The sequence below is a fragment of the Leucoraja erinacea genome, chromosome 7, assembly GCF_028641065.1.
Source record: "Leucoraja erinacea ecotype New England chromosome 7, Leri_hhj_1, whole genome shotgun sequence".
Lineage (NCBI taxonomy): Eukaryota > Metazoa > Chordata > Chondrichthyes > Rajiformes > Rajidae > Leucoraja > Leucoraja erinaceus.
The window spans coordinates 15,915,939-15,933,241 of record NC_073383.1 but is presented as its reverse complement, the minus strand read 5'-3'; the positions used below and the strand labels follow the sequence as shown (position 1 = coordinate 15,933,241).

General features: G+C 43.7%; 1 protein-coding gene across 5 annotated transcripts in view; it reads right to left on the bottom strand.

Annotated features, from left to right (window-relative positions):
* The window catches only part of zswim2 (zinc finger, SWIM-type containing 2), a 32,586-nt gene extending 16,181 nt beyond the window's left edge, over positions 1-16,405 (bottom strand). Inside the window, exons 1-7 of one of the 5 annotated variants that reach the window (XM_055637826.1) lie at positions 16,139-16,405; positions 12,458-12,557; positions 12,246-12,321; positions 11,021-11,203; positions 8,797-8,873; positions 4,097-4,137; positions 2,996-3,215 (exon numbers count right to left, since the gene is read on the bottom strand). In XM_055637826.1, the coding sequence (XP_055493801.1) occupies positions 2,996-3,215; positions 4,097-4,137; positions 8,797-8,873; positions 11,021-11,170 (488 nt within the window). In that variant the 5' untranslated portion in view covers positions 11,171-11,203; positions 12,246-12,321; positions 12,458-12,557; positions 16,139-16,405. Of the gene's footprint in view, positions 1-2,995; positions 3,216-4,096; positions 4,138-8,796; positions 8,874-11,020; positions 11,204-12,245; positions 12,322-12,457; positions 12,558-16,138 lie in introns of those variants that run through there. The other 4 variants (XM_055637827.1, XM_055637828.1, XM_055637830.1 and 1 more) reach the window with 4 other exon arrangements.
* Positions 16,406-17,303: the final 898 nt, after the last annotated feature.

Below are 17,303 nucleotides of genomic sequence, written 5' to 3'. Positions count from 1 at the left end.
CTGGCCTGAAAGGGCTTACGGGCCCCGAGCTTTCACCAGTACTCTTAAGTAGACGCCTACTGGTGGACGCGTAGAGGCACTGCTGTCTGGTTTTGTGTGGTGCTCATTCCAGGCCCTGCCCTCTTGATGCCGAATTTTTGGATACTTGGTCCAGTTTCTTAGGCTTGGTTTGATAACTTAGCCAGATAGCAGGATCTGTGGTTGTGAGGTTGGCGTTCTCACAGTCCTGTAAATTTTTTTAAGTTGAGGGTAGGTTTTATAACTTCCTGAGAAGTTGCAGAGCATCTGTGAACAGTAGGGTCAGGTGTTTTGCCATACTACCATGCCCCTCTGGAATGAGCATGCGAAAATGATAGCTGACGTCAGGGATATCAAATGCAATTTAAGATATTTGGGTTTTTTAAAAAGCTATGCTCAATGTACCCCCCAATAATGGTGGGCACTTTGAGTAAATGCAATTTAGGGGAGGCGTGATGAAACCAGCGCCTCATGACTACCTGTCTTGGAGAGGTTTTGAAAAGAACAGGTAGTAAACTGGCCGTCAGTTAAGACTGAAAAGGCCATCTCGCTAGTGGTGGAGCCACATAACGGCCACACCCAGCAGCTCTTCCTGTTCCTGTACCTCAAGCATACTCCCGATATTCTTCAGCCAGTGACCCCTCTTCTTGACCAGCCCGGCCCTGGTCGCCATCGATCCCTCGACAAGGGAGGTGGCCAGTGCTGTAGGCACTGGAGTGGGAGTGTTATGCTCCCTTGGCGGACTTGCCCCTGCTCCTGAGGCAAGTCTCGCTGGAGTTTTTGGCTTCATGACCTTACTCTGGCTTGGAGAACCGACACTTACTTGTTCTCATTTGAAGTGCCGATTCCATCTTCTGTGTCTGTCTTCAGCCCGAGGTTTGGTTGCTGGCTTTGCTGATAGAGGCTGTCTGCCGTTTTCGGGCGGCATTTCAGCGGTTCTCGGGTGGCGAATCTCCTTGTCGGGAGATGCAGGGGTTACTGGCCGGTTTTGAAATTCCCTCCAGTCCGCTGCTGTTGGTCAGACAGCTGTTTAGCGGACTGGGCATCGGCGCAGTACCCGTGTCTGTGGACCGCAACGTGTGCGGTCCCGTTGCCGCCTCTCCCCCCTCCACTGACGGGATGTTCCTTCCCTGGAGTCGAACGGGGGCCGCTTCCCTCTGCTGCTTTGCTGTCTCCAGTTCCCCTGGAGCAACAAAGAGAGGCAAAGTCGCGAGTTTAACCTGTAGGTAAGTACTTACCTAACGGTCCGTTCCTTCAGGCTTGTAGCGGGAGCGCCTGTACTCCCGTTCGTCGCTGTTGCACTGCGTGAACGCAATGTGTCGCGCATGCGTGCTGGACGGGTTCTTCACGTAGTCACTCACGTGACTCCGAAGTAAAATCATCTATTTATTTTGTCAGTAATCAAGAATTGTTTGATAGTGGCATTGGCTGTACAAAATTAAATATGTATATTATCCAGTTTCCTCAAAGTAGCCTATGCCAGTCTCTGTGTCAATCTATTTGTTCCGAATGGGCTCCATGACACAACTGGCAACTCCAATCATCGGGGAACTCAGTATCTCATCATATCCCAGCAAAATACATGGCAGTCTCGATACAGGCAGCCTCTGGACTCTTTACCGGTCACTTGCAGTTTCACCAACAAAGATGTCTGTGTTACCTACTGTCCTTGATATTCACAAACTGCAATAGACTGGAGTGGAAGAAGTGCAAGTGAATCGATGCTTCATTTAGAACGACTATATGGTTTTGTGGATGGTGGGAAAGGAAGAGATGAAAGGACAAATGCTGCTTTGCCTGAGAGCAAGGGAGAATACAGCAATAAGACTGGTTAACTGGTCAAGTTGTGGAACAGAAAATAGAGTTAGTTCACTTGTTTATGTTTAAGAAACAGTTAACAGGTACATGTTTGGAGGGATATGGACCAAACGCAGGCAGGTGGGATAGTTGATGTGAACGGAAGAGTGGACCAAGGAGTCATGAGGGAACCTAAACTTAAAATGCTGTAAAGCATTCAGTTTCAGGTAAACTTCAGTTCCACCCTGTGAGAAAGTGTCTGTTTTCCGGAGCTCCCGTGGCAACAGCTGCGTCCGCTGGACTGGAGGGCGGCAGCTTCGACCACCCCCGGGCCGTGGAGCTTGAACCGCGGGACTGACTTACCATCGCCCGGTGGGGTATGGTAGATCAAAGAGAAACAAAGAGAGAGGCAAAAAAATGCAAAACTGCTTTAATTTTAAATGTTGAAACCTATGAAAAAGCACTATGACATTTTTAAAAAAATAAAAATAGTATTTGTATGTTTAAAATGTCACTAAACATCATTTGCTCTGGCATAAGTGAAACATGAGTAAAGATTACTCAGGGTTCATGATGTATCAAAACACAGGCTATTTCCAACCTCAACAGATTTGTAGTAATAGAGTGGTTAGCATTCAAGAACCAGGATTAGTGTTGTACAATTTCCCTCATCGGAAAATAAAAGGTTAATATTATTGAACTTGCTGAGGTGAATCTGCCACCATCACACAACAGAGCGACAAGTTCCCTGGGTCACTGTAGATGAGGAATCAAACCTGGAACTGTTTTAACTCAACTGTGTAACAATTTCCTAGAGATATTCTATTATTTTAGAGGCAGATGATGTCAAGTTGTAGAACAGAAAATAGAGTTATTTCACTTGTTTATGTTTAAGAAACAGTTAACAGGTACATGGATAGGACAAGTTTGGAGGGATATGACCAAAAGCAGGCAGGTGGGACTAGTGTAGCTGGGACATGTTGGCTGGTGTGGGCAAGTTGGGCCTGTTTCCAAACTGTATCACTCTATAACTCGCCCAGTCTCGACCCGAAACGCCACCCATTCCTTCTCTCCAGAGATGCTGCCCGTCCCGCTGAGTTACTCCAGCTTTTTGTGTCATTTCTTATTCTGCCCATTTGTTCAAAATCGTAATGTAACAGCGCACAAGCACATGTCTGACCTGCAATATGTCACGGGTTGTTTCTTTTTCAATAGTTCTTCCTGGCAAATAGGACAGACATCCTCTGGATAAATTTCCTTCTGAGTCACAAGTCCAACTGCTTCTTCAACATTCTGCTTTATTTTAGAATTTTTGGTGGGATGCCGTGGTGTTTTGTTCATGTGAAGATTGTCCAGAAGCATTTCAATTTCTCGGTCCACAAGGCCAAATTGGAAGGCACCTGAAAGGAATATAATCCCAGAAATGGCACACTCATTCCAATATTCATGGAAATTCTTTAATTTACCATTAATGTAGACTTATTTTCCTGTACTAAGTTCCTTGTAATTATAAAATTAACACAAACTTTCTACATCATCTGTTCATCGGCTTATGCTTAGAATATTCAACAGCTACAGTATATTATGAATAGAACTTAATGTAAAATTAATTTACTCTCCATGTGATTTATCTCCACTATTAATTTCAATTATAGGTTGAAAAGCTTTATAATATTCCCAATGTGATGGTAAGTTATTGCTTTGAAATAAAGCACAAAGTGTTGGAGTAACTCGACGGGTCGGGCAACATCTGTGGAGAGATATGGACAGCTGCGTTTTGGGTTGGGACCCTTCACCAGACTCAACATTTTAGCATCTCCAGTTCTTTGTGGCTCCATCTGCTTGCTTTGAAATGTTAAAGCAATGTTTATCTCTCCATAAAAGCGGCCTGTCCTCCAAAATAGTTCCAGCCCATTCAGATTTGCTTTGTAGTACTGTTTTACTCACACTTGAATTCCTTTTATCTCATTGAAATAGTGCAAGGATTGACCTTAAGCAGGCTCACTTAAATAGAATTATGTTTTTGCAAATGATCATCGATGAAGCAATAGCAAGCAAAGTGATTAAATGTGGTGAGAATATCATAGTTCTTACCATCAGGCAATTTATTAGCATCTATTGTAAAATAAATCTACTCAGTTTAAGTTACAAGAATTTAGTTTAATCTGAATGTTAATGGATTATTCGTTACAGTTCAAATGTGTTCCATTTTCTTTGGCTTGCAATGAAAAAATAAGAATATTACATAATGGTTAAATGAAGAAATGAATTCCGCACTTACATTCATGATCACGTGGAAGCTTGAACTTCTTTAACAAAACCCTGTTTTAAAAAAGTAAAATATATCTGAACATGCTAAATGTCAGTTTCAGAATAACCACAGCATTCTATTTTCTACTTTCTCTTTCCTTTACAAAGTGCTAACTCCTTATTGAAGAATAATGGCGTATTCTTGGCACCGTAGTATTTGCAAGGTGATTATTTATTCTTGAACGTTAATGTGAAATGTTGGCAGGGCATTTGACTGCAGCAGTTAATCTTTGATAAACATTACAGAGGAGAAAACATGAGTAATTTAACTTTATTTGGCACAGGAGAATGAGGGAAACAACAGCATCCTAACACAATTTCACCTAAAATCAGTTAACTTGACATAAATTAGAACTATACCTGGACATTGCTGGCCATCTGTAGTGCTATTGAATCACAGGATAAATAGCACAAAAGCAGAATTTTCACACACTTAACATTTATTTTCATTAACTTACTAAATATACGTTGAAAGCTTAAGTTTTGTTTAAAAAAATCTGCTAAGGGAGTGTTTAAAATATAAATGACTTCCCCTCCATTTAATGGTAATTATAATCAAGTTATTAAAATACATTTGATATGTTACTTTGTTATCCTATGGAGAATCATTTTGAATCTGCCCTCTCATCAAGAAGCAGTCTAGATTATATTAGCTGTGCAACCCTCTGTGTCCCTTTTGGAAAGAACGCTGATTGATATCCTTCCTTTTCCTGCATGCAGATTGCGAGGTGCCTATGCTGGGAAAATTCAGAACTAGCCAAATACACACCAGTGCTCAATTAGAGCTGGGTTTTCCTGGCTCAGATATTTTCAAATTAGATACAGGAAGAGAAAAAGAATGCTTATCAACACTATGTTGAAGAGCAGCTCCCCGATGAGATACAAGGCCCACATTGCAGGGTTGGAAAAAAGGGAACATAATTTCTACTGAAAGCGCTTTCCTCTTCCACAAACTTCCTCTTGCAGTTAATTACAATGCTATGCCATTTACATCATTATTTACTGACATAACTACAATGGGAACCAGTTTAAAAAATAAAACTGTAAGATTTGGAAGAAGGATCGAAAATAGGTATATCATCAAATCTGCAAATCAAACTATGCACCAATGTCACAAGCCTGGTAAAATTAAATATTATATCAGAAATATTTCTTCTTGTATTCAATATATTCAGATAGAACATAGAAACATAGAAAATAAGTGCAGGAGTAGGCCATTCGGCCTTTCGAGCCTGCACCGCCATTCAATATGATCACGGCTGATCATCCAACTCAGTATCCCGTACCTGCCTTCTCTCCATACCCCCTGATCCCTTTAGCCACAAGGGCCACATCTAACTCCCTCTTAAATATAGCCAATTAACTGACCTCAACTACCTTCTGTGGCAGAGAGTTCCAGAGATCCACCACTCTCTGTGTGAAAAATGTTTTCTTCACCTCGATCCTAAAAGGTTTCCCCCTTATCCTTAAACTGTGACCCCTTGTTCTGGACTTCCCCAACATCGGGAACAATCTTCCTGCATTTAGCCTGTCCAACCCCTTAAGAATTTTGTAAGATTCTATAAGATCCCCCCTCAATCTTCTAAATTCTAGCGAGTACAAGCCGAGTCTATCCAGTCCTTCTTCATATGAAAGTCCTGACATCCCAGGAATCAGTCTGGTGAACCTTCTCTGCACTCCCTCTATGGCAAGAATGTATTTCCTCAGATTAGGAGACCAAACCTGTACACAATACTCCAGGTGTGATCTCACCAAGACCCTGTACAACTGCAATAGAACCTCCCTGCTCCTATACTCAAATCATTTTGCTATGAACAGTGCAGCACCGGAACATGCACTTTGGTCCACAATATCTGCGCCAAATATGATGCCACATTGAATTAATCTCTTTTGCTGTAACATGATCTACATCTTTCCATTCCATGCATATCCATGTGCCTATATAAAAACCTCAAACCCACTGTTGTATCTACTTTCCGCCAAACCTGGCAGCATTCTCCAGGCACCTAACACTCTTTATGAAAAAAGCTTGCCCCACACTTTTCCTTTAAACTGTCCTCATCTCACTTTAAAGCTGTGTACTCTGGTATTTTACATTCCCACCCTGGGCCAAATATCCTGTCTACCTTACCTATGCCTCTCATATTTTAAATACTTCTAGGAGGTATCCCCTAGCATCCAATGCTCCAGAGTTAACAATACAAGCTTGTCCAACCTCCCCTTAAATCTAATACTGTTTAATCCATATAATATTGTGCAAATCTCTTCTGTACTATCGCCAAAGCCTCTGCATCCTTCCTCTAGTATGGCAACCAGAACTGCTCAAAATACTTCACTGTGGTATAACCAAAGTTCCATTCAGCAGCACCATGACTTGTTGATTCTTCGACTCAATGCTCAGACCAATGAAATTAAGCATACCATATGTTTTCAATACCACTATCTACATGTATTGCTACTTTCTGGTAGCGATGAAATTGGACCCCAAGATCCATCTGTACATCTTTGCTGTTCAGGGACTTGCCATTAACTGCATATTTTCCTCTTACATTTCCCCCTTTACATTCCCAAAGTGCAAAACCTCAAACTTGCCTATATTAAAACCCATCACTCATTTCTCTCCTCATATCTATAATTGATCTAAATTCTGCTGCACCATTTGACAGACTTCTTCACTATCCACAACTCCACCAATGTTTGTGTTGTCTGCAAACTTATTAATAAACCCATCTATATTTTCATCCAAGATAGACACAAAATGCTGGAGTAATAGTGGGACAGGCAGCATCTCTGACGAGGAATGGGTGACGTCTCAACCCGAAACTTCACCCATTCCTTCTCTCTATAAATGCTGCCTGCCCCGCTGAGTTACTCCAGCATTTTGTGTCTATCTTTGATTTAAACCAGCATCTGCAGTTCTTCCCTATACATTTTCATCCAAGTCATTTATATCACAAACAACAGAGATCCCAGCAATGATTCCTGTGAGGTATCACGAGTCACAGATCTCCAGCCAGAATAAAATCTTTCCACCACTACCCACTGCCTTCCATAGGTAAGCCAATCCTGAATCCAAACTACCAGGTCATGTGGATCCCATGCATCTTAATATTCTGGATGCAACTGTCATGAGGAACTTTGTGAAATGCCTTACTAAAGTTGATGTAGGCATCATCCACTGCCCATCAGGCCCTGGGGGCTTATCAACTTTAATGTTGTTGACCACCTTCGTGATCTTGAAATGCCCTAGCATATCAGTATACCCAATACTGAATCATTAACCTCCAGTTTCTTCTCCTATGTCAATATAGCAGTAAAACACTAATTTAGTACGTCTACATGCCCTGATTCCAAGTATAAATTTCCTCCTTTACCTTTAAGAGATCCTACCGCCTCCCTAATTACGCTCTTGTTTTAACATAGGTATAAAATGCCTTGGGATTCTCTTTAATCCTATTGTCAAAGGTATTTCATGGACCATTTGGTCCCTCCAAATTCCCTGCTTGAGTTCCTTCCTGCTCTATTTGTATTCTTCAGACCTTTTTGTATTTCATTTTCCTAATCCTTACAAATGATTCCTTTTGTTTGACCATATTTACAACCAAGGCATCGATAATTGTAGATTTGTTTGGCTAAAATGACTAAATGTTCATGCCAATTTACGTGGATCTTAATGACTTTCTTCTGCTGCAAGTACATAAGCATTAAAATGTTATTGTTAGTTCCTTCATTACCTTTCAGTAATTCAATAAACGCTTTTCCTCCATAAAGTCCAGTCAGCAAGGGCTGGGTGTTTGTGAAGATGCACATAGGTGAATCATTTGCTCTTGTTTTTAAGACTATGAAGAGCAATGTACCATAAAGTGAACTGAGAATTTTACCTAAAGTCTCACATACTTCAGACTGATCCAAAGAGGTGTCCCAGCTTAGCTGTTTTCAGGTTAACAATATTTTAGTTTAATTTATTATTGTCACATGTACTAAGGTATGGTGAAAAGCTTTTGTTTGCATGCTATCCAGTCAAAGAAAAGGCTACAGGAGGCGGCATGGTGGTGCAGCAGTACAGTTGCCGGCTTACAGCGCCAGTGAACCGTGTTTGATCCTGACTACGGGTGTTGTCTGTACGGAGTTTGTATGTTCTCCCTGTGACCCTGTGGGTTTTCCCCGGGTGCTCCGGTTTCCTACCACAATCTAAAGACGTACAGGTTTGTAGGTTGACACAAAATGCTGAAGACTGAAGAAGGGTCTCGACCCGAAACGTCACCCATTCCTTCTCTCCAGAGATGCTGCCTGTCCCGCTGAGCTACTCCAGCATTTTGTGTCTACCTTTGATTAAAACCAACATCCGCAGTTCTTTCCTACATAGGCTTGTAGGTTAATTGGCTTCAGTTGTAAATTGTCCCCAGCGTGTAGGATAGTGCTTGTGTATGGGTGCCGTTGGTTGGAAAGGACTCAGTGGGCCGAAGGGCCTGTTTCCGCACTGTATCTCTAAGCTAAACTAAACTATACATGAACACAGTGCAATGATAAAGGATAAAGGGGACAACATTTAGTTTGATAATAGTATTCTTCCTAAGCTAGTTTTAAATCTGTATTTTTATTGGTTAATCAAGACTTTAAATTCAGAAAAGTGGTCCATGAATTGGACACAAAACAAGAAAATAAATTCACCAGCATATGTGTTTGCAGAGGTCGTTTTCTTTGAGAAATATGGAACAGCTGCAATTGTGAGGATTTCCTATATTTACCTTCCAGAAAACAGAAGTAAGAGAAATTAATGGTTTCCTTATTTCTAAATAAACACAGCATTATGTCTTTTCACAAACTTATCCTTTATTCCTCTTTCATCTAAGATGGTGATCAGATTTTTATGAACTCTTTCTGGTCTGTCATTGACAATATTCGCAAATATTAATTTAAACAGAGAAAAAAATGGATACTCAAATTAAACACGTGAGTTAATCACTCTATTTTTCTCAATTATTATGTGATCTGGCCATTTTTTACTGATATTAATAGATTTAGAGTGAAATCAGACAGAACTATAGTGTTAGGAGACTCATTGGTTAGGGGAACATGGAGATTTTATCGTAAATGGGACTCCAGGATGGCGTGCTGCCTCCCTGCTGTCAGGGTCTAGGATTTCTTGGAGCAGCTGCAGAATATTCTCAAAGGGAAAGGTGAGCAGCCAGAACTCATTGTGCATATTGGCACAAATTACAGTGGTGGGAAAGGGTTATGGTCCTATATAGAATTACAAAAAAGGTTAAAAATTAGGACCTCAAGGGTAGTAATCTCCGATTTGTTCCTGGTGCCATGTGCTGGTAAGGGTAGGAGTAGAAATATAGAAAGATAGAATGATTGAATAGATGAATGTGTGGCTGAGGAATTGAGCAGGAGGCAGAGATTTTGGTTTTTCGTTAACCAAAAGCAGAGATTTTGTTTTTTCGGCTGCTCTGGAAAGTTATATTGCATGGGATCTAGGGTGAATGAGCTAACTGAAAACAGAATTAACTTCATGGATGGAAGCAGATGGTGGCAGCAAAAGGTTATTTTTCAGACCGGAAACCTGTGATTAGTGGTGTGCCTCGTGCTTCAATGCAGGGCCCATTGCTGTTTGTCACCTATAGCAACCATTTGGGTGACAATGTACAAGGCATATATAGTAAGTTTGCATATGAGACTAAAATAATTGATATCATGGTCAATAATATGGTTATCAAGAGTTTCAGCAATATCTTGATCAGCTGGGCAAGTGGGATGAGTAGAGTATAATTCAGATAAGTGTGAGGTGTTGCATTTTGGGAAGCCAAACCAGGGAAGGAACTTCATAGTAAACAACAGGGCTCTGGCGAGTGTGGGAGAGCAGAGTGATCTTGGTCATCGTGGACGAGTTGGGCTGCAGGACCTGTTTCTGTGCTGCATGCATTTTACATTTTTTAAACCAATGAATGATGAGAATGTGGAAATCTCGATCAAATGAAATGATTCAAAACACTGCCATTTATGCAATTTCTGGACAATTATATGGTGAAGAAAGGAAGAGATGTTAAACGTGGACACAGTTAGATGGGAGGTTCACACAGGACATTAAGGGGTCGTGCCTTATAATTCGACCCAATTTATCTATCCATTGCCTCAAGAATCAAAGCATCCAGTACAAAGATTTCAATATTATTTCAACAGATGGGTTGGTTTTTATAAAACTTGTTCATTTTTTATTTGATTGATTATTTTTGATTAGATGGAGCTCATGTGATTCATTTCAGTAAATTGTCATTCGATTAAGCAAAAACAGTTTGTTAATTCAGGTGAAGGTACTGTGGTACCTTCTCCATGAAGCTACAGATAACAATAGGAATATGAGAATTCAAACCATTGATTAAAACTAACATTTTGTAGAAATTAGTTTACAGAATTACGTATATTTTTGCAGCATGTATGGGTAAAAGCTATGCCCTTATTAACTGTTAGCAATTGATAAATGCAAGTAAAATTGCAGAGGTCTTCACAACATGAATACTATCCCAAATACATTCTATGCCTTCAGTTCTTTGAACATGATGAATAAAAGAATGGAGAACTAAGAACATAGTAATAGAAAGAAGTACCACAGATTCCTAAATTGTTTTTTTAATTCCTGAATGCTTTTGGCAATGAAGAAAAAAAATGATACCGTAAATTTGAGGAAGATCCTGATTTAATTTGTCATGGTAGATTCAATTGGGGAAATGGCTCAAGTTCTGTAGTATTCAGTTAAATGATAAAAAAAATATCAAATAATATTCTAAATGGCAAGTCTGAGAAATGCAAAATAGCTAAAATAATACAAATTTCATTTTTGAACTAATTCCAAATAAAACAGGAAATTGTTTGCTGATTTTTTTATACTTACTTTAAAGCATTTAGGTATACCTTCTTCTTTAAGAAGGAATCCAACAGGGCCTAATTCTCTCAAAATGTATATAGTTGTATTGAGTGCCAGATCTTGATTCCTGTTAACTAAATCAGTTGCAGTTCGTCTCAAGGGTGCTACTCGTGACATGTTGAGAGATCAAGGTGAGATAACTTCAAAAATCTGAAAAGAATTAAGCAACGTCAGTGAAATTGTACATTTCAGGTCAAGTGTGGATTACTTTTTTTCTTCACTCAGAGCAAAGGTTCATTGAGGTAGTTTATTTATATGTTACTAATCAAATTGTAGTGTTTTAATCTTGGGCAGTGATACAAGTTTATGATTTCTCACGGTTGGATCAGCCACTCCTATAAATGATCTGTGTGCCTGACTTTGATGGGAATTGACGCTTTCTTTTATCTATATGCACAATAACATAACCTCTGGGTGTAGCAGCAGTGCCCTTGTGACCCGGGTCTTTTGTTTTTACACACATTCTCATGCACATTTGCAATCTTTCCAGGAATTAAATGAAAAAAAACAAATCCACATATGAATTAATAAACTGGTTTATTTTGCAATTAGGTAAATATGCACTGCAGCAGTTAGTAATTACACTCATCTAAATAAATTAATACAAAGTGACAGTACAAACTAGAGAAAACAATACATTTCATTCTGTGACAACTTTCCCTTTAACATATAACTGTTTGTGGCTTTGACATCTGTTTTGATTTGGAAATTACATTGCAAAATATCAGATTGTATGCACAAAACATGCAAAATCTTGAATTTGCTGTAAGTAGGTTGTACTGGCAATGGCAAGTCTGGGTGAAATTATGGCAATTACAAAATTGGACCAATCTTTCTGTGCACATTTTCCCTGGGCCGACTGTACACTTTATGATGTTGTTATATGCATAATCACACAATTCTGTCAGTAACAACATCAATTGATTCGCTCCAGGTTGGTTCGCTTGCCCGAGGTCTGGCTACAGCACCCAGGTTGCCTGCATGCCCCCGGGACTGGCTGCAGTTCCAAGGTTGCAAAAACGAATTGAAAACAAAAAAAACGCCTGCGGGCCGGATGATTTTGGGTTATGGGCTGGATCCGGCCCGTGAGCCATAGGTTGCCGACCCCTGTCCTAGATGTTAGTCCACATTGTGTGCCCCCACCATGTTTTAAAAGCGATTTCTGCCCCCTGCTGGACTGGGCAGTGCTCACCACGTTTTGTAATCTCCTTTGTTCCTGGGCATTTGAGTTGCCGATACAACCAGTCAATATGCCCTCTGCTGTACACCTGAAGAAGTTCAAGAGAGTATTTGTTGACATACCAAATCTCATCTATCTTTTATAGAAGTACAGGCGTTGATGGGTTTTCTTTGTGATTGCATCAATGTGCTGTGCCCAGAACACATCTTCAGAGATATACACACCTGAGTTGTTGCTCGCTCCACCTTCAACCCGTCGATGAATACAGGTTTGTAGATCCACGGCCTTCCTCTGCTAAAGCCACCAATCAGTTCCTTGGTTTTACTGTCATTGAGAGCACGGTTGTTTTTCTACCACCATTAAGTCTATCGATCTCCACCTATACTCTGACTCATCATTATCTGCACTTTGACCAATAACGGTGGTGTCGTTGGCAAAATTAAAGATGGAGTTGGAACAGTGTCCATAATGTCAGCCCCCTGTTCCACTCACTCTACTCCCATGACCATATTCGGTCATGGGTAAAAAGTAGAGCAGGGGGCTGAGCATACAGCCTTGAGGTGCCCCTGTGCTGATTGGTTATTGAGGAGGAAATGTTGTGGCCAATTCGTACCGATTGTGTTCGGTTGATGAGGAACTCGTGGATCCATTTGCAAAGAGATGCGGAGAGACCTTTGAGCTTGTTTACAGTTTTGGAGGGGAAAATACTGTTGAACGCTGAGCTGGACAATATGAACAACAGCTTGACATATGTATTTTATTGTCTAAGTGGTTTAGATAATAAAAACTATCAGTAGAGAGCCACCAAAATCACATCCCCCATTAATTTTTGTAGCAGTAGGCAAATTGCAGTGGTCCAGATGAGGTAAAGATTGATATGCAACAAAATCAACCTCTCAAAGCATTTCATCATCATGGATGTCAGTGCCACTCGTCAGCTAACATGGAAGTTAAATATAGTGTGTCGGAAAGAACTGCAGATGCTGGTTTAAATCAAAGTTAGACACAAAATGCTGGAGTAATGCAGCAGGACTGGCAGCATCTCTGGAGAGAAGGAATAGGTGATGTTTTGGGTCGAGACCCTTCTTCCTGAGTTAAATATATTATTAGATTAAAGGAAAAAACTCATATTTTTAAATGATTAATACGCCCGATAGGGAATATTAAGTGTTCAACAAAGGAGGATCAAAAAAAATTAATAAGAAATTGGAAAGTAGAATACAAGGTTAACAATTCAAGAAATATTAAACATAAATAAAAGCTATTATAGATATGTAATGAGCAAAAGACAGCAAAAGTTAATGTAGGTTCCCTGCAGACGAAGACAGAAACAAGGAAATAGTAGTGTAATAAATATGTTGTGTCTGTTGTCATGACACAAAAAAAATCTGAAATAGTGAAAAATAACAGCTCTAGAGATAGTGAGGAACTGAAAATTGAGCATCAGTTTAAAGAATTTTTGAGTGGGAGATAAGGAGGATTATTGGGATCCCCACCCAAACCAACCCCTCCACAGGTATCTTCCCCTGTAAGTGCCGGAGATGCAACACCTGTCCCTATACCTCCTCCCTCGACTCTGTCCAGGGACCCCGACAGTCCTTTCAGGTTAGTCATAGGTTCACTTGCACCTCCAACTTCATCTACTATATCTATTGTTCAAGATGTGGACTTGTATACATTGGCGAGACCAAATGTAGACTGGGCGATTGTTTCGCTGAACACCTTCGCTCAGTCCGCCTGGACCTACCTGATCTCCCAGTTGTTAAACACTTTAATTCTCCTTCTCATTCCCACACTGACCTTTCTGTCCTAGGCTTCCTCAATTGTCAGAGTGAGGCAAAACACAAATTGGAGGAACAGCATCTCACATTTCGTTTGGGCAGCTTACAACCCAGTGGTATGAATATTGATTTATCTAACTTCAAGTAACCTCTGATTTCCCTTTCTCTCCATCCTTCCCCCAGCCAAGCCGCACCAGCTTCTCGTTCTCACCCAACAAACAGCTAACAATGGACTGTTTCCTTTATCACCGTTATTTTTTAGCATGACTCTCATTCACTGTTCTATATCTCTCTACATCAACATCTATTCCTCTTGTTTCCTTTCCCCTCTTTCAGTCTGACGAAGGGTCTCAATCCGAAACGTCACCCATTCCTTCTCTCGAGATGCTGCCTGTCCCGCTGTTACTCTGGGTTTTTGTGTCTACCCTATCCTCTGCCCCTTACTCCCTCCCCTCTCTCTGCCCCTGACACTCTCCCCTCTGCCTTGGATACCCACTCCTTTGCCCCAGGCCCCCTCTCCCCTGGTCTTGACACCCACTTCTCTTATTCTGAATGCCCTTTCTCTTCCCCTGACATCCGCTCCTCTGCCCTTGACACACCTCCTCTTCCGCTCACACCTTTTCCGTTGCCTTGGACACCTCATTATCTACTCCGGACATCCCCTTCTCTGACCCGATCACCCATTCTTCTGCCTCAGACATCACCTTATCTTCCCCTGACACCCCCTCCTCTGCCCTTGACACCATCCCCTCTGCCCGTGACACCCCCTTCTCTACCCTGGACATCCACTTCTCTTCCGCTGACACCCCCTCCTTATCTCTTGACATTCTCTCTTCTGTCTAGGACACCCACGCCTCTGCCCCTGACACCCCCTTATCTACCTCTGACCCTTCCCTCCGCCTCTGCCTCCGCCACCCCCTCCTCCTCTCGACATTCTCTCCTCTGCCGACACCCCTCCACTGCCCCTGACGCCCAACACCCCTTCCACTGCCCAACACCCCTCCACTGCCCCTGACACCCCCCCTCCTCTAACCCTGACCCCCTCCTCTGCCCCTGACACCCCCTCCTCTAACCCTGACACCCCCTCCTCTGCCCCTGACACCCCCTCCTCTGCCCCTGACACCCCCTCCTATCACCCTGACACCCCTCCTCTAACCCCGACACCCCCTTTCTCTACCCCTGACACCCCTCCACTGCCCCTGACACCCCTCCCACTGCCCCTGACACCCCCTCCTCTAACCCTGACACCCCCCCCCTCTCTGCCCCCTGACACCCCCTCCTCTACCCCTGACACCCCCTCCTCTAACCCTGACACCCCCTCCTCTGCCCCTGACACCCCCTCCTCTGCCCCTGACACCCCCCCCTCCTATCACCCTGACACCCCTCCTCTAACCCCGACACCCCCTTCTCTACCCCCTGACACCCCCCTCCTCTGCCCCTGACACACCCCCTCCTATCACCCTGACACCCCTCCTCTAACCCCGACACCCCCTTCTCTACCCCTGACACCCCTCCACTGCCCCTGACACCCCCCTCCTCTACCCCTGACACCCCCTCCTCTGCCCCTGACACCCCCTTCTCTAACCCTGACACCCCCTTCTCTAACCCTGACACCCCTCCTCTACCCCTGACACCCCCCCTCCTCTAACCCTGACACCCCCCTCCTCTGCCCCTGACACCCCCTCCTCTGCCCCTGACACCCCCTCCTATCACCCTGACACCCCTCCTCTAACCCCCGACACACCCCCCCCCTCTCTACCCCTGACACCCCTCCACTGCCCCTGACACCCCCTCCTCTACCCCTGACACCCCTCCACTGCCCCTGACACCCCCTCCTCTACCCCCTGACACCCCCTCCACTGCCCCCTGACACCCCCCCCCTCTACCCCTGACACCCCCCCTCCTCTATGCCCGACACCCCCTCCTCTGCCCCCGACACCACCCCCCCCCCCCCCCCCCCTGCTAGGCCACCCCCCCTTGTATATCCTTTCTCCCTCCCCCCTCTCTTTCCCCCCCCCCCCCCTGACTTGCAGAGTCGCCTCCCTCTACCCCCCCGCCGCCGTCGCCGCTAACTTGACCTGACCGTCGTTACCGTTGCCGGGTTTGCCTTTGGGACTCTCTCACCTGCAGGGGAGGCCGGGATCCCGCTGCGGCTGCTGCCGGGGGTGGGGAGGTGGGGGGAGCGCTCGCTTCCTTCTGCAGCCGCGACTGCAATGGCGGCCGGGCCGGGCCGGGCCCGCGTTGCCGGGGAGACGGGATGCGGAGGCAGCCCTGCGGGTCAGGGGGAGGTCAGCGTCGCCCCGGGCCTGGAGCCCAAAGATTATAGAGCTCCTCTAGTATCTTTGCTGGAGTCGCCTTTGCTCCAGACGCAGCAAAATACCCACCGCACATCCCCTCACTCACTCTCTCACGCTTGCAAGCTGGGAGACAATATCCCGGAGCAGGATCCCAAACGCTGCTCTCCCTCAGGGAGAAGATACACCGGCCTCCCCACTGCATCCTGCGGCGATAAGGATGAAACTGCTCGGCCAGTCGGGTGCCTTTTTTTTTTTAACGCGGAGACTGAGGGCACAGAATTAATATTTCAATCTTTCATCGGAAAAAGGGGTAGAGACAGAGCTGTGAATCCTGGAGCCCCCCACTCTGGACAAATGCAGCATTCAGAAAGTTTCATTCGAACCGGGAAAGAGAGATAAAAAACGAATTTCAATTTGCAGAGTGAGGTGTGAGGGAAAGAATGAATCAAAGTGAACATCTTATTATAGGCAGCTGGGATGACAAATAAAATGGAGAACATTATGAAGAAACGTATTAAATCAGACAACATCACTGAAAGGAGAATCAATCTACTGATGAAATGTTATCACTTTGTTTTTCCACCTTCCTGGATGGTGCTAGATGTACTGGTATTTCCAACAGTCTGTGCAAAACCCACCCGCCCATTCCTTCCCGCTTGCAAGCTGCAGATGTCTGAGGAAAAATACAGTATATCCGGAGCAGGATCCCAAACACCGCCCTCAGGGAGAGGAATGTACCGGCCTCCCGTGGGCATCCTGCAACGATAAGGAAGAAACTGCTCGGCCAGTCGGGCGAGGTTTGCGCGGGGTGGATACAGCATTAATGTTTCAGTCTTTCATCGGAAAAGGTAGACACAGAGCAAGTCTTAAGATAAGGATAGGCACAAAAATACTGGAGTACCTTAACGGGGTAGGCAGCATCTCTGGAGAGAAGGAATGGGTGGCGTTTCGGGTCTAGACCCTTCTTCAGACTGATAGTCAAGGGAGAGGTA